At 32.0% G+C, this 24,308-nt stretch overlaps 2 protein-coding genes across 6 annotated transcripts in view; one reads left to right on the plus strand and one right to left on the minus strand.

Moving 5' to 3' along the window:
• Window positions 1–42: 42 nt before the first annotated feature.
• LOC125055922 (ankyrin repeat domain-containing protein 13C) lies at window positions 43–3,114 on the minus strand. Its single transcript, XM_047658680.1, has one exon. The coding sequence runs from the start codon at window positions 2,749–2,751 to the stop codon at window positions 1,420–1,422; it is 1,332 nt and encodes a 443-aa protein (XP_047514636.1). The 5' UTR covers window positions 2,752–3,114; the 3' UTR covers window positions 43–1,419.
• A 280-nt stretch (window positions 3,115–3,394) lies between these two features.
• LOC125055919 (TLD domain-containing protein 2) overlaps window positions 3,395–24,308 on the plus strand; it is an 89,009-nt gene continuing 68,095 nt past the window's right edge. For 2 of the 5 annotated variants that reach the window (XM_047658669.1, XM_047658671.1), the window contains exons 1-2: window positions 3,396–3,782; window positions 11,228–11,413. In XM_047658669.1, the coding sequence (XP_047514625.1) occupies window positions 11,277–11,413 (137 nt within the window). In that variant the 5' untranslated portion in view covers window positions 3,396–3,782; window positions 11,228–11,276. Of the gene's footprint in view, window positions 3,783–5,058; window positions 5,139–11,227; window positions 11,414–24,308 lie in introns of those variants that run through there. The other 3 variants (XM_047658678.1, XM_047658670.1, XM_047658672.1) reach the window with 3 other exon arrangements.

Here is a 24,308-nt window from a genome sequence, read left to right on the forward strand (position 1 = left end):
TGTTGGGAGACAATACTCAGTATAAAGTAAAAAAAATACATATAGTTTCTACAATCATATTTTATTCCCTTAAAAATTTGTCTTTTATAATAGCTATACCAAGTGCGTTGGCAAGAAAAAAATACTTATCAGGTGGGATTTTAATATTATTGTCAACAGCTAGCTTTGTTGTTCAAATGAATATCTAGTATATATAAAACATTGGACAATTACTGGTACAGTCAGATAAAATAACAAAAATATAGAGCAAAATAATTTTATAAGTACATGTTTTATACTGACTGTACTAACTTATGTTTCATTAAATAAAGATGTATATTTTTGAAGATATCAAATAATAAAAATACAAACGGATGTCCCTACCCAACTATATTCAGAAGGCACAGGAGCATATTTTTACAATAGCCATGTTTATAAAGATTGAATTAATTATTAATTTACCAGTCTTAAAATAGTTTCAGCTTGTGTTTGATAAGCTTACCAAATTAATGATACAGTAGTGAATCCGCTTGACTAAATTTATTGCATTGAATGACGTGTTGCTAATATGTATATAGGGGCATATGGATACTTGTGGATTGTAGTGAGTTCAGATATGTCATGTTATATAGTACTCATGTGGTGTTTACAAAAATTGTCATGTTATATAGTATTAAATTTAAAAAAAATTGACAACTGCTAATTAAGGAACCATCATAATTGATATAAAATATTTCTAATAAGAAATACAGGCCTATTTAAGAAGTAAAGTCATTATTCACAATTACTTTGTAGACCATAAAATTCACTAAACACGTAAATTATTTATATAAATCTAGAACAGTGTAACAAACATAGTTTAAACAAACATTTTATAAATACTTAATCATCATTTTTTTATGTAGTTTGTACATTAGTTACAAATTCGACACAAGTTAATTTTTTTTCTTCAACTTAGTTTCAGGACAGTGTTCATTAAAATCTAAATTTGAATACTGTTTTAGTTGCCGTTGTTAGCAAAACTCTGTCATTGCTATAAAAACTCAAGTTTCTCTAGATCTAAAAATTCATTGCTTTTATATAAAATTCATAACACTATTATTGCATCACAATGTTTAATCAAAGATTTCAAGGAAATAATTTATTTTTTAACTTTGGATAAGAGTGAACACAATGACAGTTTTTATTTTATAACATACTATTAATTTAATTCTAACACTGTAACTGGACATTCACAATTGCATTGTATCCCTACTCAACATAAAGGACATAATGACTTGAATAAAAACTACCCAAGCCAAAAAGCATAGGGAATTCAATTGAAACTAGTCCATGTACAGGCCTGCCACATATCTCACTAAAACTTGTTTGTTGACACTTCATTTCACTACACAATCTTCGGTACTCACTTACTTCAAACAGTGCTAGAATATCAAAATGTCATAAATCAGGAAAACGTAATGGATCTTCTACAAAGTCTTCTGGAACTACAAATAAATGAGGAGGATTGTTATCACGAAACTCAAAGCTTTGGAACGTTATCTTGGCTGTAACTGTAGGTAAGATTGGTATATCAATCTTTACAGGAAATCCTTTTGGTAACTTCATAGCAATAAACTGCCTTAATTTAGCAAAGTGTTTAAAAGGTGCTATAACCTCTAAAACATTAAGTAGCATGTCGACACTGAGTGGAAAGTCATCACTCATGGCAAGAGTGGCACGGAAATTACGTGAAGATTCTTTATACACGAGTTCCCTTCCCAGGCTGGGGTATTCACCTGGAGGTGATGATATGTATACATTCCAATCAACACCAGTTTCCGGAGGAGGGTTTAGGGAGGCTCGACGGACTGGCTCTCCATTAGTATCTAAATTCTGGGTGTTACCTCTAGTCCAACTCTCTATTATTGCTTTATTCTTTTGTAAGTCATCTGTTGATAAGTGTTCTCTTCTTTTCCTGGATTCTAAAACTAGGCCTGTTATTGTATATACATCACTTTTATATATCCCTGCCACAGTTTCTTTTCGATCTTCTCTAAATATCCAGCCTGACTGAGCTCTAGAAAATAAGATACCTTTGGTAGACATTTGAGCTGCTAAAATATCACTGGACATCAAAATGTCAACTTCATCTTCAATTTCATTTTCTGTCTCCTCATAGCGTACCTTCTGATACACCTTGGCTTTGTTGTCTAACACAGTTAGGGACTCACTTGTTGGTCTGTCTCCTTGAAATATAAAGGACAGATCTCCCCGTTCCCACTTCATATCGGTGAAATCAACTAATGTAGTATCTAATCTGATTCTAGATCCAGATTTATAGATTTTACAAATATCTGATGGTAAAATTCTGGACACCAATGGAACCCAAGAATGAAAATCCCACTTAAGTTCCATGTAAAAATCTTGTATCTGTTCTAGTGCCCTAATAAGATCAGGTCTCCTTAACTCCATTTGCTCTCGAGCTTGCTGTTTAAGTTTACGTACAAGTGATGAAATTGATTGGCGATCACCATAGCTAATTGCTTCAGCAAGTGGTGACCACCCAGCCAGGTTTTTAACCTTCACAGGTGCCCCATGAGCTAGAAGCAGTTGCACGCAATCCTTTCGCCCTAGCATTACCGCTAAGTGCAGCGCAGTATTTCCATGCTTGTCCTTTTTAGTGACATCGTTAGTTCGTAGTAATGATGACAGTTTTCGAACATCGCCTCCGAAAACACATTCATGGAGAGGAAAGGTGTCTTCTTCATCTTTGCACTTGGTTTCAGACATTGTAAGTTATTTGCTTTACTTCATTACTAGACAGTTATCAATCGTAGTAATATGTAAATGTAATGATAAGATTAGATAGATTTCTTCGAATATTTTATTCATACACAGTTTCAGTTTTTAAACACTTTAAACAGAACGACAAGTTTAACATATTTTAAATATCATTATAAATTATTAAGCAAATTTATTTATTTAGAGAGTAAAAATGATTATTAATCCACGTCATTTTTTTTGTTAATGTTTAATTGTTATCACAGAACTTCTATGCACAGATCACACTGTATATTTGAAAAAACTGAAATCTTGATCTATTTTAAATGTTGCCAATGTCTAATGTGAGACAATCTAAAATATGTATTCGGTATATACATTATCGTTTTGCAAATTGCATTAGAATTTAGATAGTAAATTATCAAGAAAGGCTTAAGCCTATACACGTCAAACTAATGCAATAGGAGCGGAACATCAAACATGAATGTTATGCTTTACTTCTTTTTCTGAATTTCGAATTCGCGGTTCTTATAAGGTAGTCTAAAGTTTAAGTTAAAGGCTGAATAGGACAATCTTATCTGCTATAAAAAAATCTATTAGCTAGCTATTGATATGACAATGACAATTGACTTTTAAATTGTTGAAAGTCGAATGAGAAACTTGATGTGCGTTGTATTGTCCGCTAGTTTCAATTTTATTGTTGCTTGTTGGTCTAGAAATTATAATTTAAGATATTTTTCTCAAAACGAGTTTCCTACCTTACCCTGAATTTTGCATATTCTCTAACAATTAATATATTGATGCAGTTAATTTTGAAGGATTTTTATTGCGACTGATATTAAAACATCTGTGAACAAGACATATTTTGTGTTGTCGCTTAGTGTCGAAATAAAACGTAAAGGAATTTTTTGCCGGTTGAGTGGTATTAAAGTGAATGTTTTCCTGTAATTAAGCTAGTATAAACTTTATATTTACAAGTGACTATGTGAGTTAGAATTTAGAATAACGATTTTTGCAAGAGCAGCTTTGAACGCCGAAATGTAAGTACCTAATCCATATTTTCATCAATAAATTTCTTCTTTATGGTGAGGGTTGTGTCCTGCCACTCACCATATTGAGTTTTATAGCTGACTTCGCTAAACAGTTATACTTGTAAGTATATTTAATTACAGTAACTCATTGTTAAAACCATATAAAAATAATAAGAATAGCTAAGGCACATTGAAATGCATCAACACATAACATTAAAATATTTGATCATTGTAGCATACTTAAAAGGTAAGTTGATTGTGTGAATAATGATGTAGTTGGTTTTATTATTATTAATAACAAAAGCTCTGCCAAAATTGTGCATGATGTGATGTAATACATGGTTTGAGATAATTATAACAATGTTAAGATGTTTGAAGATTTATTAATATTTTTTGAAAACTAAAATACAATTCATTATATTCATGTGTGAGACTTGACAATAACTCAAATATTTGTAAATTATTTCTTGTAAGACCATTGTTGGTATTATCAAAATATTTTTTAAATTTATTATATATTATTACAAAAATTGAGTTGATTTACCTTGTCAATGTATAATTTTGTAACTTAAGCAAAATTGATAAAATACACATTTATGGATTATATTAGTTTTAATACTTTGGTTCTAGAACTTCGAAAGTAATGTCCACATGTCATTAATTTTATTGATAACAACTATAAACAATCTTCCCATGTATGCAATAATAACATTAAATGATAAGTTACTTCTATATTGCTTGTATTACTTGATAACATTTACTATAAATAACTAAATATAATATAATAATTTGCAATAATTCATTTGGACTGAGATAATTTAACATATCCTAATAATAATTACCTACTACTTCTGACAGAAGGCATCCAATAAGAGAAAAAAACATTACTTGTTCTAAGAATTTGTCGAGGCATGAAGATTCTTGATTTGTTTTGTTCTTACATAATCTGAAACCATTGTTCATAAGCTATATTATCTTAACAAGTTACATGTGAGCAATATGAATATTTAAAATTTATTCAATTAATAACATTGATTCAGAATAATATTGCCAATTATAAATATAAAAGTAGTTGTAGTTAAAGGTTGAATGAGCCCATTTACATTATAAGTAAAAAAATCATCCTAGCTTTTTCAAAACACTAGTTTGATTAGATTCTCATACATTTGTTGAATCACTGCTATGGACATCTTACCATAGGTAGTGATTGAGAGGGTGATAGAAAAAAGGGTGAGTGAGGTGCGTTGGGCGCCGACGCCATGCGCGGCCCATTCGCTCCGCGCGATCTAGAACAGTTGCACGCTTCCAGCCAGTGAAGTTGCCGTGTGTGACATGCTGCAAATCAACGCTTTCAAACGTTATTCGGTTCGTTGCAAATATGCATGGACCACATTAGATGCTTCTGCACGCCATTAATCATTAAACAAGATCAAGAAATTGTCATTTCATTTCTAGTAGAATAAGTGTATCGGTAGAATCATTCGTGTTTCATCTATCACGTAGATAAATGAATTAAATAAAATGTGGATATAATATTTAGTGAAATTTTAGTATAAATACTGATATAATAGACTCGAATAATGTTGGTATCATAGAGGTTTTAATAATTTGATCGATTTGTGCATAGCTATACTTAGGCTTTATTTTAAAATTAAATATGTTTTATTTACTTATACGTTTGGTTGTGACTTAATTCTTTTAATCTGGAAATGTATATTTCTGTATAATTCCATTTACGGATAAAACAAACTATTAACCCTTCGTTAGTCTCTGTATGATAAACTAGGTGCGTTTATTCAATAAAATCTGAAGTAATAAAATTGTACGTAGATAACAACGCATTTGTAGAATGAATGTTAGTTCCCGTTCACAGGAAATTAACATGTCGTTTGATGTAGGCTCAGACCCCGGAGCATACAGTTCTAACGAGCTTATATTGATAGCTCTTCCGTTCAGTGAGTTGTATTGTGAAATAGGCACTTTATTGCATTTAGAATTGCTAGCAACGTCTATACATCTAATAGTGATGGTCAAGTATTATTTTCTGTCTTATGTCAACATCTAGACACGGCTAATTAAACAACGAAATTTTAAATTAATGTTTTTATGACAGGGTGTTGCCATTTTATGAGAATATGTGTGAATTCAATTATAGATCTATAATATAAAGAAACTGCTTTCTTTTTCGAAGCAAAGATTGCTCTATGGCTCTAGGGTATTGGTCTCAGGGGCCCACAAAATCCCCTACACCTAAGGTTTCAACGGCGTCACGAAATGTTATCAATATAATCCATTTGAGAATTACTTCGTATTCGTTAGTTTGGTGAAATACCCAAAGGACACATCTAGGTTATGTAAAAATGTGCTATGTACTTTTCTGTTCGTTTTTCTGCACCACCACTACTAAGTATTGTAATCTAAATCACTAAATCCATATATGTGTATGGATTTTTGTTACAAATTATTACAATATAAAGCAATGAGTCATTTTTATTTTTTATTTAATGAATAATTTTTTGATACCAGTGAATGTAATGTTTATATATCTTATGATACCAGAAGTTAACCCAGAACTCCGATGTGTGTTTTTGGTTGTTATTTACCAACAATCAATATTATATATTAAAAAATAATCGATGCTTCGTATTCTTATATCTATTAAGAATAATATTTAGAACTTAAATGCAGCCGAATAAACTGAAATTCATATTTGAGCAATCTGATGCTTTAGACACAATAGTCTACTAACATTTGAAAATTGGGGGCTATTGTTTGTTGATATTTTTTAGGTTGTAAAGCGCGTGCACAGAGCTCGTTGCCAAGGTTACAGGGTGGGTGCGATCAGCTGGGCTTACGTAAGGCTGAGGGGTGCGGGAGGGGTGACTACCCCGCAGGCGGAGGTTAGGGCCGATCGATAACTGCTCGCCTCTCCCTGTCGCTCTGCCTTCACTTCAGTTTTAATTGCAACTAATCTATTTGAAAAAATAACTCTTCATGTTACTAAGTATTATAATGTAATGTCTTTTAATATAATTCTCAATAATAATTTATCGAGTTCAAAGTTTAAATCGCTAATTTCAAAGAAAAGCCATTATAAATACTCATAATGACACTTTTTACGAGCACGTTGTTAGTAAATTACTTATAACCAAAAGTGGTAAGGTTCGTGATTTGGCATACGTTCTATACTCAGTTCCGAGTACGGGTAAATTAATGTGCCACATCGTGACCTTTCTGACCCGGCGACTTCATGTTTGAACTATACAATAGTTCGAGGGAGGGCATTCAAGAATGTTGCACGCGAGTTGCAACGTTAACAGACAAAATAGTCGGACGTTGCGCAATATGGAAAGTGTATTTGAATAGTTTTTATTTGCTAGGTCTTATAAAGTAATTGTTCGTTAGTTTAAATATAATTTGTTTGTTTAATGATAGGGTAAATTTGTCGAATCACGGCTCCACCTTAAAACAGATCCAAATACGTTATGTCGACTAGTATGTCTTAGTGTGTTTAAGAAATTAAGATGAAAATGATGATGTTGTCCCAGTACCCATTTAATCACATTAGGTTAGGTTTTTTTAATTCTAAGTGGCGTTTGTGATCAGGTTAGGTTAAAAAATTGTACCTTCTTTCATTCATTTCACAAATTATGAAGTTTTAATTAATTTATATGGGGCAAAGAACATGCGCTACCGCCTACCACATTATTGCATGGTGCGCTATTGCCAAATGTAGAAAATATGTAGAAAAAAAATTTGGAGCTGTTTTAGGGTAGAGCCGTGATTCGACAAATTTACCAATGACAGAATAGGGTACACTTTTCTATCATTAAACTTTGGTGTTTTTGAAGTGAAACTTTTTTAGGCACTTGAGGGTAACATTTTTACGGAACATCACAAAGATGTGCAGCGTTTTTGTCGAATTTGTTTTCTTTAATAAAGATGTGCTAATATAATATTGTGGTGCAATTATCCATACTTGAACACCGACGGTGTTTTTAATACAATATATCAATATTTTAACACTATGACAATTTTCTTTTTGTAGAGTCCAATTTCAGAATCTACACCGAGTTTAATTAAATTGATAAGTTCTTTCTTCTTCTGTATTGAAATCACATATGAAATAATTGAATGCATGAAATATTTACTCTTCGATTTTATCATTACTTATGAAATCTTAGAAGAAATATAATTAATAAGCAACTCTGTGACCGTGGCGTTCCTGGCTTACCGCAACACGCTGATAGCTGATACATCTTAGGTCATACATAGGTATCGTTATATTAATCCAACTTATCGACTTGCGATCTAGACTTATTTGCATTTAGATTTCATGGTAAAGAAATTACTTCATAATCAAAAAAAAAAACAGACAAATAATATATCAATTAACTGATTCGTTCATTTGCTTCTTTGTCATCGGTTTACCTTAATAAGACGTAATATATAATATATGTATAACGGTAAACGTTGTTTTGCCATTTATATTATTTCTAGGATTTTTTAAAGTTCAATATAAAAATAACTTTAGACTACTATAATAAAAAATAGCGGTTGATCGTAGAGGGGTGAAAATTAGGGGTTGTATGTATTTGTGTATGCTGTATCATAAAAAAATAAAAACAAAAAACAGTTGTCTAAAAAATAAAAACAAAATGTTTGTGATGGACACCTCTTATCACTTAGTGGTTTGAAAGATAGATAGAAGCCGATTGTCTTGTCAGATTTACTGAATATGTATAAAAAAATTCATAGGAATCGGTCGAGCCGTTTCGGTGGAGTATGGAAACGAACATTGTGACATGACATGACATTTTATATATTAGATATATACATAATAGGGGTAATAGAACGCCTTATTATAAAAGCTTGATGATACTACATATATAAATATATAGAACGTAAGAACTTTAAAAATAATTCAAAGCTTAGTATCGTGTTTACACAATATTTAAACTAACATTGCCTAGTTGAAATTGTGATAGATGGTATCAGTAGTGGCGTGCTAAGGATTGCAATTTACGATTTAGGACGGGACTTAGTGCAATTGTAATTTTAAATGCAAAAGCGCAGACGTGACGTTCGCTATTAGTGAATCGATTTGCTATTTTGCGATTCTTTTGTATAACTTTAATTGTATTAACTTACGACCAATTTTAACTAATACTTTTTGAATAAATGATTCAATATAATACATACTACGTATTCAAAGTCCATAGAATTGAAACTACTGATAAATTATTTTGTATACAAATTCAATTTAAATCAAATTTAAGAACTGCGTAGTAATGACTAGACAACGAAAACATTGCGTGCTAAATAGCTTCCGATTAGATTGGTTAACTTTTAAATCTTTTCTTAATGGCCTATCTCGTAATGATTTTAAGTACTGTTACGACTAATTGTAACTCCCATATGTTAAGAACATAGTTCGAGTAAGTCTCAGTTCTGAATCTAACCCTACGTTTTGTCACGTTAATTTATTTTCAAAGTAGCACGACAGTGATAAGAACTAGTACTTTACAGCTTTTTACAGCCACTAATAGTTTTTTTTACATACATAGAAACCTACTACCAAATATGTATTAATAATATACGTTACAATACGTTTTTCCTAGCTTTAAATATGTACAAATGTAGAATATAGGTACGCTGTCATCAGCTCCTATCTTCTAGCGTTACATATATTATTTAAGTACAGTAAACTCCCTTATAACACGGTACTCTTATAACGCATTTTTATATTACGCGATTTTAGTCCCTCGTATAACGCGGGGATTGCACAAGTTATATTTCTGTACTGTGAAATTTATAATGATTTGTACGCACATAATTCGTTCATAACATTGTTTTATCTTATTATTCGATTTAAATCCCCTTTAACAAGAAAATATAAATGTATATCGGGTCATACAAGCGCGTTATGCGAGAATACTCCTACGCGTTTTCTATAACGCAGAACCAATATACCGTGCTATAGGAGGGATTACAGTATGTGTTTTACTAAAATTGAAGTTCATACTATGAATTTCGTATCATTTGACAAAGCAGGTGTTTCTGATTCCACTGTAAATATTCATTTTGAATAATATTCTCGGCAACCAGCCGCGAGACACAAATGCATAATTAATTTTCACGCGTTCCTGCTTTATTCGTCCCACGTCTTGAGGAAGTTATTACGTTATCCGATGCCTGTGTTTTTGATTATTATTTCCTTACAAGCGTTTTATTACTCTTAACAGACTTATAGAACCGAGATTGTGTTAGAATAAAGCCAATTTCATACAATTAGTATAGAATTCAGGTTAAAACAATTTTTAAAAGAGATTAGGATATTACATTTTACAACATTAAATTAAAACAGATTAAGTTTAGTACTAATTGAATTGTTTATCTGTATGTATTTTGAAATCAAGTATGAATGACTTAACCGCCTGCAGTGCGCAATACTCGTTTCAAAGAGATTGCTAATAAATATTGTAAGGCGTATATTTTCTGTTACCCAAGTAACGATTTTATTTAAAATTAAATATAAGTTTCACAAAGGATTTTTACACTCATAAATAGGTTGTTATTAAACTTAGGATATGTGATATCGTATTAATGTAGGTGAAGCCTCAAAGAGTTATAAATTAAGAAAGAAAAAAGAGTGGCGGTACAACCTTGTAGTTACCGGTTACGTGTTCATTTGTTTTTTCAAGTAGGTGATGCGCCTTCTGTACCTATAAATTATGTACTTTGCTACGAGTCAATACAACAAAAATGAATATAAAGTTTTCCTTTGAACATATAGATAGTATATAATATAGAAATTTGTAATTTTGCTTCAAGTTCAAGTTGCAGTCTTGTCTACGTAGTGTACCTAAGTGGTAAAGCAAAATATTCAGTAAAAAAGAGCTTTGGCACTCTTCATAAAGCATTGTCATGTAGAACGCACTTTTTGGCTTATAATGTTGTTTTAATTAGTAGTATTTTAGCGCATGTTAATATTTTGCAATCCTTTTTAGTTTTTTTTCACTTCGATTTCAGTGTCATTTATAAGATGTATAGCAGATGTGAACGCGACGGAATTTAATATAAAATATTTGATATTAACTGTTTATAGTATTATGCACTTATGTCAAAGATACATTGTTGCTGGAGTGTTATATATAAAGAGAACACTTGTATATAAATATTTGTTTGTTGTATTATTTGAAATGTTTATGCATATGAAGCATTTCTCAACTGATTTATTTGACAATTTAAATCAGTTCACGTGAGTCGTGACTTGAAAATTATTATGAATAGTGATGTTACTTAAATTGGCAAACTTCGAATCCGCCATAATAATTTGCACTGTGTAATATTTGTATTTCTGTAACTTATTAAGAAATCCAATTTTTATTTTCGCTTCTGTGAGCTTTTTATACCGCTTTGCTTGTTTATTTATTGCTTTAATTGGTTTGCAGCGCGAGTTTTAGTGCTGGTGTGATGTTAATCTGTGGCTGCTAAGTGACGATGTCGTCCCCTGCGCGTGCGCCGGCACCGCCCATACCCGCCGGCGCGGGCACACTACCCCCAGGGCCTGGCCCTTCACGCCAACGATCCCTCAAGGACAGGCTCAAGGAGGGAATAACTGGACCCTTTCATTGGCAGTAAGTATTGCTATTTCAGGCGACCAGTTCGAGCTACACGTACGTTTGCATGAATAGCTTTAAAAATGCAGCTCTTGTAGAATACATGCACCTCATATAAATACTTCAGTTATATTATATCGAAGTAGACAATACTAATGAATCTTTACAATTTTGAAGAAGGATTACAGTATTTTCACTCCACATTTGTATAGCGTATTGTGCCATTAATAAATCCTGCATCTTCATCTGACTCATATGTATGCAACTGGAATTGATAAACAACAAAATATAAACTGTATTCATAATGTGCCGTAGATAGGCGAACAAGGCTCATAAAAGAAATATATAAAAAACTTTAAAAGTTCAGCATCTAATTTACCCGTAGCGGTACGTGGTAGGCAAGCGTGCAAATATTTAAGTTAGCAACATTCCCGTTCTTTACCCCACACTGCCTAGAAAGGCTGTTATTAAATTAATAATAGTGTCTTAGTTGAATATAAATAGTATAATATGGCGCATTATGTAGTATTTTTTACGGGAAACAAGAACTCATATTATGGCATTAAAATTAGGAGTACACATACACATTGTCCTAATTAGAAGTAGCGTCTCAATGAAAATGATAAGTTAGGTTTTATTACGCATTTTGGTGATGGGTATCCTGATCTCGTCATCAGTCACTACTGGTACTTCCACTTCAATAGCTCGCCAAGGCCTTGCCTCGACTGCTCAAAAGCCGAGAGAAAAGAGTGCGCACGAGGTGGTAATAGAGGCGATACCACACTTTTCAATAACATCATCTACATAATCTAATAAAAAAAAGATATATAGGTATGACAACTACGAGTAAGTTTAAAGACTGACAAATAATTAATCCTTTAAAATAATTATTTTCCTTTAAAAGTTTGAAAATCATAAAAGCAACTGTATTGTGTGTATTATACAAGCTTCTTCATGCTCAGTATAATCTTGTCGTTTCCTATTTTCGTAGCAATGACTGAATGGTTCAATTATGGGCAAACATAACACGTACGATCTAAGGAGAGGAAGCTTCGTAATCATCATCTTAAACACGTTACAAAGAACTCTTACGACAAAAATATAAACTATGTTAAGGTCTGAAGATTGGTCTTATGTCAAGTAATAATCTTTTTATTTTGTAAGAAATCTTTTAGTTTTTATCGCACGCGTATAAGGTTAGCTTCGGTTAGCAAAACAATAGTTTGATTGGTAGGTGGAAAGCTGATCAAATGATCTTTAGAAATACAGAAATTTTGTATATTGCGTGGACGTGACAGTCAAAGAAAGACTAGCGTTAAGTTAATATTAAATATAAAAAGGGGCATGCTGTTTCATAATATTTAGGCTAGGTGGCACCTTCAATCTGCAAGTAAACGCCGACATATACAACGTTATACAGCAATAAATTGTATTTGAATCCGTTGGGAACTTATAACGTTATGATTTGGCTTGAAATTCTCATAAAAAACGTGTTAAATAAACAGTAATTTAATCTAGATTTATCTTTGTATAAATCTCTTTATGTTAAAATGGAGGACATAACGTCTGAATATTGCAGTTTTCCATTAGCAAATTTACTTTCTAAGAAACTCGTTATCATATCTTTTCTTAGATAAGGTAATGCAGCCTTGACCGATATAAAATGTTTAGGCTCCCAGCATTAACATAGTAGGTATATCATTCCTATTGTTTCTTTTGTCCCATCTGTTATACACCACAAATGAGATACGGCTCGGTTGTAAAATAAAGTAGGCCTTTTATTACTCTCGACAGCAATCTTCTACACTTTTAAATACATTTTGATGAGTTTCTTAATTATATTTCTGCGTGTAGTTTAGGCAAATATATTATTTTTATTTTTATTACAGTTATTTCTATTACGATAGAACAAAAATATCTACACTTATTATTCTACAATAAAAAATACAATTAATTAAGAAATTAGATACCTACCTATATTATAACTAATATAACAACCAGCTCTTGTAATGTCAGCAAGAGTATATTATTAAGATATCATCTAACCCCCTTAAAAGATTTGCACCGTTAACTAAAGTATTCATCTGTCTGTTTTCATTACAGCGTAAACACTATTTAAGACAAAGATACGAAACTTTACGTATAGGTAGGTAGTAGTTGTTATATCTATACAATTAAATTGTTTTTTTTAATAATATTTATTTGTCGTCTTACAATTCGATATTCACTTAACGAAAAATGCTAAAGATATGCAGGTTTCAACTTTCATATTTTTTTACAATATTAAGGAAATTAGTTGGTAAATATTTTTGACTCTTGATTTACATACATATACGGGTGTTCTAACTCATATGTGTTTTGAGACTTTCTCAAATCTACCCGCTAGGGCTAACGGCCCTCGTACTAGAAACATTCGGCACCACAGTTTTACCAAACTAACTGAAATAGAAATGACACAGCCTATTGAATAGCCTTTCTTTCAGCCTATGAAGTTATTGAATATTGTTGATAATCGTGACCAAGTCGAGTACACGAGGCCGTATCATATTGAACATGTAAACACGTTGTCACGCGCGACCTGCGCTCACAAAGCGCTATTCTTTATCATCAACGTACCGAGTCCAAGTCGATTTCACGCTTACTATCTGTATCTATTTTCCCTTTCTATATTTACATATCAATGTAAGATGACACTCTTAGATAAACATTGTTCACGTAACTACGTAGGTTGTGATAAAAAAATAAAAAGGAAGCTGGACGCATCGTTTGGCCTTAATTTCCAGTTATTTTAACGTTCAAGTTACAAACTATCTAAGTGAAACTTACGAGCACAGTTTACTTAAAATGTTAACACTTTTGCCATAGAAAAATACCAATGTAATCATCAACGAGAAATGGAAAAGTATTGAGGAGGCTATTGGGAGCGTTCAAGTATTACGTAACGCAATTTTTGGAGATTATTGACCCCCCCCCATGAACTTGCCGTAACGTATTTCAGTACCCAGGTACAGTACTGTACCGAAGTCTTGTAAAACGTTTCATGATCACCTAGTGACTCATTAGTTACTATTATGTGGTGTAAGTAGAAAATAATATTAACAATAACGCGTAATTCAACCCCCGCCCCGCATCGTAACGTTTTACAAAAGGAAAAAAAAATCGTTACGTAATACTTGACCGCTTCCTTTACCCTAAAAGGGGCCATACAAGAACTAGACCACTAAAAAGAAGTCTAATAAAAAAATTTAAAACTTATACTAACACAACTAATACTTACTAATATTAAGGAATGCGTTAATAATAATAATAATCAATGTGGCAGATCTATTCACTGAAATAATATGTGTTTATTACTTCGAAAGAAAGTTTAATCTATAAACCTTTTTTAATACTAAAATGAAGGTAGGAAGGTAGGACTGAAATAATAGAGCACGTTACTCATAATACGTCATAGTTTGACTGTAAGCCCTCAGGATTACATTCACAAATAACATTGTTTACATTTACAAGTACTTTGACATTTCTCTGAAATGCGCGTTTCATTATAATGACATGGAAATTTTCATCTCTTATCTGTTTACAAATTTTCACTGACATAATCTAAATTCTTATTTTCAATTCTTTGTTTTAAGAACACACTTTGTTTTCACTAGTAACACTTTGTTTTACAACCTTAATATATTAATTCTAAAGTAGTTGTGTAATGTTAATCCGTGGCTTTACGTTTCCGCTTCTTGTTATTTTACAAGAGGCCAGGAGGCCATTATAATGTACTACTTATTAAAAGCTTTTGTATTAACCAATGTTGGACACACTTAGGCACTAATATTAGGAAACTTTAATATTTATTTATTTATTAAAGTTTACCACATCATACTGTTAGCCTTACATATTTATTTAATTTAATTCTAAACATTTTTTATGAAACATATTCTTAAGAATCTTGCTATAAGTGCGCATGTGCAATAGTTACTCATTTGACTCATTCGGTTGTTTACGAATTGACTCGAACAACTGCCCGAGGTGGGATGGTTGGGTCGGAGGGAATAGATTGTAAAAGAGGTTGTAACACATGCGCACGGGCAATTCCTTTGTTCAAGTTTAAAGTTATACAGTTTACGTAAAATCAATGAAGTGAATTATAGTGAATCAAGTCATCATTGGAGTGTTTATTTTCCTACCCTAAGAACTAGATCAACTAGCCCTTACAATACATACTGCATTTCCTACAGTATGTTACAAGCTATCTATTATTAAATACATGACGACGGTGAACATAATGTTACAAAAAAAATTAGTATACTCACAATTTTAGTTCTAGTCATTTTTTGCTTAACAATGCGGATAAGTCACCTAACAAGGTTTTGTTTTAAATTGATCAGCCCACTACCGAATATATCAAGCTCTGTATAAGCAGTGTTTATTCTGTTATATTCGCAAAATCCTTCAAAATTATAGGGTACACAAACATCACGATTATTTAAATGAGTTAAAATAAAATTTGGCCATACAGTACACCGAGTTCTCATTGTAGGATGAGACATTGATAAGGAGGACAGGTGATAAAGAAGCCGAGCCTCCCTTTTCTTGTTTGCCGCATATAACCTTCTCATTGTTTTATTAGCAAAGCGACGGATAAGATAATTATGTTATGAGAGGTAGCTATTTTGTACGATTGTTTGCGTTAAAACCGATCAGTAGCCGCCACCTAAACCTATATATGTCAAAACCCTAAATGTTAAGAGTGGTTCACCCCTAACTAATTTTTTTAGTTTTTAAATACAAATTTTTGTTTTTTTGAAGTTATACTGCTTTAACCGCGTTATGAAAAATTTATGAGAGTGAAATTTTACGATGCGCGCGCACCGTGACACAAAATTAATAGAATGAAGTTGCCCACGGAAGATGCTACGGCATTGGACATAATTTAAAAACAACATTCGAATAATAATAGAATTTATGTTACACTTAATGTAAGAGAATAATAATAAATATTTATTTATTTAATTTTTCAAATGTAAACTGAACTTTATTGACTATAATGACTCCTTTTCCAGTCTTTGATTATTTAATTGTAATTAATTATTTGCATGCAATCAAAAACTATTTTTAATAATGCCAAAGAAGTATAACTTCTTACGCGCGTACATAAGTACACGCACCTTTTTTTATGATACAACATACAAAAATACATACAACCCTTAATTTTCACCTCTCTAGGATCAACCCCTATTTTTTATTTGTTAATTAAAATGATAGACTTGAACTCTGAGGTTTTTATAGAGATAAATTCACAAAAAAACTGTAGTTAACATTCCAGAAAACCGAACAATCTCTGGGGTAGCACAGCAAAATGTTTCATGTTGGTATATGTACTAAAAGGTGGGCTAAGTAAAATCACATTAAGAAGAAACGAAGTTCGCGGGGGCAGCTAGTATGTATATATATTTGTTTAGAATAGGTCACAGGGTTATGATATTATGATATATTTCGTGACTATTTATTATTTTTATTAGGATTGTTTACAAATTTCATCCCTAAAGGTGTAACACGGTGCACGCTTGTAAAGGAAATTTGATAAGAAAAATTTGAAAACAAGTGTTTGATAAAAATATCTGAGAGTTCGTATATTGAAATTTTATCAAATCAATTGCGCATTTAACTTCTTACTCTCAAAGGAAACCTAAATTTATGACCGCGCCTCAACTATTAAAATTTACCTCGCCAACCATCAACTGACCTTAGTACTGTTAATAAAATAAGCGGTTTACCAGGCATAGACAAATACTTGCATCTTAATAGCAGTCATTGTTTCTATTTTATTAGGCTCATAAAAGTTTGATTTATCTTATCGGTTTCTGATAGTTTCCAAGATAACAAAGACTACTGTGAACGAAGTTTTTCTCTTGTTATTTTAAATAGTTTGATATGGACATTTAAATTATGTGCTACGATTGTACTAAAATGTAGATCATTTTCTGGACTGATTTTAAAAACATCTTAAAATTATAAGCTACTAGCTGTCCCCGCGAACTTCGTTTCTCCTTAATGTGATTTTACTTAGCCTACCTTTTTAGTACATACCAACGTGGAACATTTTGCTATGCTACCCCAGAGATTGTTCGGTTTTCTGTAATGAAAACTTTTTAGGTTTATCTGTGATTTTTTTTTCTATATAAACCTCAGAGTTCAAGTCTTAAGATTTTAATTAACAAATAAAAAATAGGGGTTTATCGTAGAGGGGTGAAAATTAAGGGTTGTATGTATTTTTGTATGCTCCGTCATAAAAAAATAAAAATGTAGGGGTGGACCCTTATATTTATAGGGTTTGAAATACATATTATAGTAGCCGACTCTCAGACTTGCTAAATATGTATAAGGGAGTTAAACTCAAATGTGTTGCAATAATATTTATTTTAAGAAACAACATTTAGAGTTTGCTATTTCAGTTGAAAAACACTTTCATCCTATTTCTTTTATAATCAATTAAAAATGTACTCATAACAAACACTTCGTATTCAAATTAAAATGACACATACATAGACAAACAAAAGTAGTGTCTTTTCCACAGACTAACAAACAAAAATAAATGAACATTTATAAAAACAAAATAGATATGTATAAAAAATTTCATACGAATCGGTCGAGCCGTTTCGGAGGATTATGGGCACGAACATTTCACAATGTTCACACGAGAATTTTATATATTAGATTAAAATCGTGCAAGTAAAATCGCAAGTTGTAACAGTATTGCATATCTGTGTATCTGGTTCAAGTACATGGATTTAGGTACTGCGCTGCACAATGAAGTGCATAATTGAATGATTAGTGCCGGCGCCAGCTTGACACCTCTCGAGATGATGCTGGGCAGACGCATCCGTCCTTCATATTAAACGAGGTATGAGAACATCCGTTGCACTCAATTCTAACGAAATATTTTGCATTTACGTCAGACTAACATAGAGTGATCACTGTCCATTATAGAATAGAGGTATATTTAGATTTTGACATGTGTAAAACCACGCAAATTTGCAACAAGAACGTAGAGCTAATGCTTTATGTCCAAAATACCAGTAAATTCAACGAATTGTATTTTTATTGAATGCGTAATTGTTATGACTGTAGTTTTTTTTCATAGAAAACAACGATAGGTCAGATATTACACTTGTATCTTCTATTGGCCCTTCATCTTATATATAAAACTCTCGTGTCACAATGTTACTTACCATACTCCTCCGAAACGGCTTGACCGATTTTTATCAAATTTTATATGCATATTCAGTAGGTCTGAGAATCGGCCATTATCTATTTTTCATACCCCTAAGTGATAAGGGTTGTCCACCCCTAACATTTTATTTTTATTTTTTTGCGCATTATTTTTTTGTTTTTATTTTTTAGTGATTCACCATACAAAAATACATACCACCCCTAATTTTCACCCCTCTACGATCAACCCCTATTTTTTATATGTTAATTAAAATCTTATAACCTGAACTCAGAGCTTAAATAGAGAAAAATACACAGAAATAAAAAGTTGTCATTCCAGAAAATCGAACAGACTCTGGGGTAGTATAGCAAAATGTTTCAAGTTGGTATGTACTAAAAAGATAGGCTAAGTAAAATCACATTGAGGAGAAACGAAGTTCGCGGGGGCAGCTAGTCATGATATAAAAAATTTCTTTTAATACATTTTGAAAGGACTTAGAGTGAACTGCGATGTTCATATGCCGCAATCCAATGCTTTAATTCAAACTAACACGGATATTGTCATGATATCTATGTATATTTAGATTTATATACAAAAATTATTCCTATCGAACTTTCTTTGGTACTTCATTTCTCCGTTTATTTACTAAAAATGTCACTTGTCAAATATTATCACATAACGAATTGTGATATCTTCAGTCTCGATTTTGTTTTTTGATAAAAAATATCTCTCGATAAACATTAGTCGATATCTATGCTTATTGAAATGATGATATTTTTGTGTTTAAAATTTAAAAATCATAATATTTGACCGGTTTGTGCTTGTGGCTACGATGAGTTTCCTGGATGAATTATGGTACGTAATTTTTTAAACGTAAAATAACTAACGTAAATAATTAGACTTTATCCACACACATATATACACATATATATATATATATATATGTATAAGTAGGTCTAGTAGGTTATATTGATTAATATTAAGCAAATTAGTTTATTATTATTATTATAAGGTAGATTTTAGCCTTTTTTTATAGAGAACGAGTTTAAACTGTAACTCTAATTTTAAATATACCCTCATTTATACAAACTTTCTTTTCTACTATAACAAAATTTTCATATACAATTTTTCATTATAATATTTTGCAATCTGATACTTCAAGTTGAGATTTTTATAACATGATAAATATATCGAGGTTTTAATACATAGATACGCTGATAGACATTTTAATTATAAATGCGAAAAATATCCTCTAATCAAATAAGCAAATAAATTCAGTTAAGCAAAAGGTTAATATATAAAAAATATTGTGAGTGGAATTGTAGCATCTAAATCCCACCGGTAGCTATACAAATTAAACGATTTTCAAAGTGGCCACTCGAATATCTCGACCTAAATAAGGAATGCTTGACATTTAAAGAAGTAAAATCAAATATGCTGGGAATACTCGAATGCCGAACAAGTAAACTACAAGCTAAACTATTTTAATGCAAAGTTTTTTAATGTTTTGCACAGCTCAGATGTTCTTGTCAGATCTATGTATTTCATTACTAATATTTAGTCTTTGCTTTGCGAAGTTACGAGTTACCATTTGATAAATACCCTACGTAATAATTGTATGAATTTAAACACCTCCTTCGTAACTTCAAAAATCGAGTATGTATTCGTGGATTATTTTTAATCGTCAAATATTTACCGTTCATTCCATTTGATCCTGCGTGCTTCAGGTAGGCTATTGTCCAACGAATACCGAATCCGCAGATCAATAATAGGTACTTCTCTCACCCAAATGCCATAACCTACTTTCGAAAAGATCTTCGATTTAACTCAAGTGTGAATCGAACTCTTACAGAAAATAGCTGGGAAAATGTATTCAAATTTATGTATTACAGACTAGGTTTATGTATTAGTTTGTCGGTTCGCTAGTATTACACTAATTTGGTTTTTCGAGATATAGTAACAAATTAGTTTACGGGTACTATATTATTCATTATGATCTATCAATAATCGTTGACTGTTGTCATCGGTCATAGTTGTGTGTTGACCTATGGAGCAACAATTATCTCTTAAGTTTTTGAAGACCGCCTACAGAATGTGCCTTCGGAACTAGCAATATTTGGAGTCTATAGAACGAATTGAATCCAGACAAAAACTATGCTATTAAGGAAAAATCTTTGTTTATAATAATAATAACTAATTTATTTCAGATTACATATATCCATTTGTAGTTATAGTTAGAATTGGTAACAATTCGGTCTTAGTTAATGTCGGTTATAGTCTTTATAGTCTATATAGTATTTTTTAGTAAGCAAAAAAAAAAAACCTTTAGTGGGGCATGGACAGCATACCAATGTTATTTGTAATCAACACATTGGGGATACCATTGGTGCTATGCCTAACACGATGCATCAAGGATGCCATCCTCTTTCGAATGATGGCATTAATCCGGCAGTTCAGGTCTCTGAAAACATGCCTGACGCACTGCAGAACCTCGGCAAGCTTCTGGTTACAACGGGCCCATAGGCTGCACGAGTAAAATGACTGACAATACGCCTTGAATAGATGCTTATGCTTAGACTTTTGAGTTATATATTAATACCAGATTTGAGTAAATGTAAGTGAAACCGAAGTCCTAGTATCAATATACATAACCATATTGATTAATATGTTGCCCTTTGGTCTAAGTGTATTAAATATTTAATGTAGATTGCAATGTTGAATTAAAGTTTATTAGAATGATCTTATAAAAAAACAATAAGATATAGGTACCACTTATTCCACGTTATTAAATTTGTATCGATAGACATCCCTACTCATCGGAAAAGTAGACAGAGGGTGTACCTAGGCCGAGAGAAAGAGCCAGCGTAAAAAACTCTCATTACTCTTTTAAAATATATATACACTTAATATGTCTTCGTGTTTTTATGTGTAACTAGCTGACCCGGTGAACTTCTTACCGCCTTACAGTAATGAATGTCAGTGCAGATTAGCTGAACTTAATTTATGATCATATGAAAGTAATACAATTAATACAAAATATGAAGTTCACTATTATCACCGAATTGCAATACTCAACGTTACGTGCCTTGATTTGTTGTTTATTTAAGTAGTTTCGTCGGGACTTTTATCTGTTCTAAGTATTCTGATATCCTTGTAGACTTCCTTTTCCTCCATTAGCGGCAAATCGATCACGTTTTGAGAGTTTGATATTGCAGCACTTGTTATACATGAAATACAAGAAGTTGGTATTACTTACAATTGCTTGTAATACTATTTATGGCGCAGTTAATGATATATTTTATGGTTACTGATTCTTTAGTATTAGATCGTAGGTTTTGGATCAATTTCTTATGTGTGGTCAAATTCTTGTAGACTTTTTTCGTACTTCTGTACGTTGTTATGTGTTCCTCAATTATTACAGGTACAACCTTTGGTCTTTGTAGTCTTTATTGATTGCCTTGCTTTTAAATAATTTGCTAAGTTCTTCATTCATTTCTTTACTTTTGTTTCTTTTTCAAAAGCTCAAAGAAGTGTTCTAGTAGGCTCACTAAGTATGTTGTTGATAGATTTCGGTTCTTTATTTTTCGATATGTATGCAACGCTGGTGATAATGGGGCTAATTTGTACTAAAAAGTTTGAATATCTTCTTTTTGTGTTTTCAATTGATGTTTGTTGTTCTCAAGGGTTTTTAAGTACGACAATAGGTCCTCGTCTGTCCTTCATCGCTTAGGTTGCGTTTTGAACGTTGATCGACCTTTTCTTCTTTGTTCAAGTACGTGGCTATAAGCGGTGATCAGATCTGTATAGAAAGCCATATAGTACTTCTATGGTAACAGAATAAAATCAATTTCGTTCTTTACCTCAAAGGGGAATCCCAGGTCTTTTTTTGGGGTTTTCTGGCTTTGAAAAGGAGTCAATTATCAGTTTGTCTATAAATGCATATTTAATAAGTCCCTCTCCTCTATCATTTCTGTTTCAGTAGCCAAATTTTTCCAGAATTAAATTATCACTGTCATCTGTTTTTAGTTGTCCGACTTTTGCACTAAACCGATAACGATAACGTGTTTTAAGAAGATATCTTGCCTCATCATTTCCAAGCAATTTTATATAACATCGTGTATTTCGGTATATAAGATAAAATTCTCGTAAACCATGTTTGTTATCACAGGTAGCAGGTAAACATCGATAAGATACAGTTCATTTATAACTTTGGTCGCTATTCACAAGAGTCCATTAAAATTTCAATATTATTATATGACTGAAATATGATTAATATTCGTTGAGTTGAAATTCACAAAGGTTAAAATTTTGAGCATTAAATTTAATTGCGCTGGTGTATGTTGCAAAATATTACATCGAAAAACACAAAAGTTAATAAAACAGAGCATGTCCGTATATCTTAATTTAAATCAAGCCATAAAGTGTGAATCATAGACAACACTTCCGTCTTCGGTATGGTCTTAATTATAGGAAATAGAATAAAATATAAATATTTAAAGAACATTCTGTAATCACCCACGTGCTGGCTTGCTTCAAATCAGTGGGCAGAACCAAAGAGTATAAATTAAATTGCTTATCCAAATTATTGTACGGATAAATTTAAATCGCCTTCGTTATGCGAATCGCTCTTGACTGGTTCTTCATCCGTTGGCTACTGCGCGGCGGACGTGACTTATTACTCAAGCGATATATCTTAAAAATCGATCTTTCTCATGGACATGAGTAAATTGTCCACAATTTCACGTTTATGAAGGTCAGGTACAAAAATAACTCTCTTATAAGACAGTTTAGGAATGTTTAAATGTATTTTGAATCAAAATTTACATTAATGCGCTAATATGAGAAAGTTCCAGTTGGTGATCGTTTAGAATAGTTAGAGCTTTGGAAAGTTATACTTGGAGACCTTTTAGTTTTTAGCTCTTTTTTTTCGTAGGAAGTAGATGACGACTGTTACTTAGATAATAACATGACACATGACTGTCGCATTGATAGTTGTTCATGCCTTTTACTTTGGTCAAATGTTTTAACCGAATTTGGTATGTAATATCCGAACATCCATCCTTAATGCAAAATGCATGACTGCTAAAGTTTTCTTTGGTTTAGGCTGATGTTGATGAATCACCGGTAACTTCACAGCAACTTATAAGGTTTCAGTTAATTTCCACAAAATCTGTTACTAGTATGTGTAACTTACAGACATCCTTAGATACTATAGACTTATTCAACAACCTTTAAATCTTTATAACAGGGGTCAAACAGGCAGGAGGCTCACCTGATGTTTAGCGTCACATTGCGTCACAGAGGGCTTGCAAGTGCGATTCCGGAATTTTAAGAATTGGTACGCTCTTTTCTTAGGATCGTAGGATCCTTTGTTATGGTTCCATATAGCGCGGCAAAAACTGCCTTAAAAACTCAATTTTGGAACGACGGTCGTTGAGGTGATACGGGTGGTAAGAGGTATTTCGTATTCTGCCTCGAAGTCCGATGACGAAACGCAACTGCAGTTATTAATCCGGACGAAGCTGATAAGATTACGTACTTTTTGATTGATACACATTTATTTGATACACATATTATAACGTCCTTGAGACAAGTAGATCATTGCCTATACCTATATTAATTGATAAACAAATGCAACGGAGGCATGCTTCGTAACGCTAGACAATGTTTAATAAACATCATTGTCTTTTATTAGCGTAGGTACGT

This window comes from Pieris napi, chromosome 14 (assembly GCF_905475465.1).
Source record: "Pieris napi chromosome 14, ilPieNapi1.2, whole genome shotgun sequence".
Taxonomy (NCBI): Eukaryota; Metazoa; Arthropoda; class Insecta; order Lepidoptera; family Pieridae; genus Pieris; species Pieris napi.

Coding starts and splice junctions, on each gene's coding strand:
- LOC125055922 (XM_047658680.1), bottom strand. CDS start 2,751: ATGTCTGAAACCAAGTGCAAAGATGAAGAAGACACCTTTCCTCTCCAT.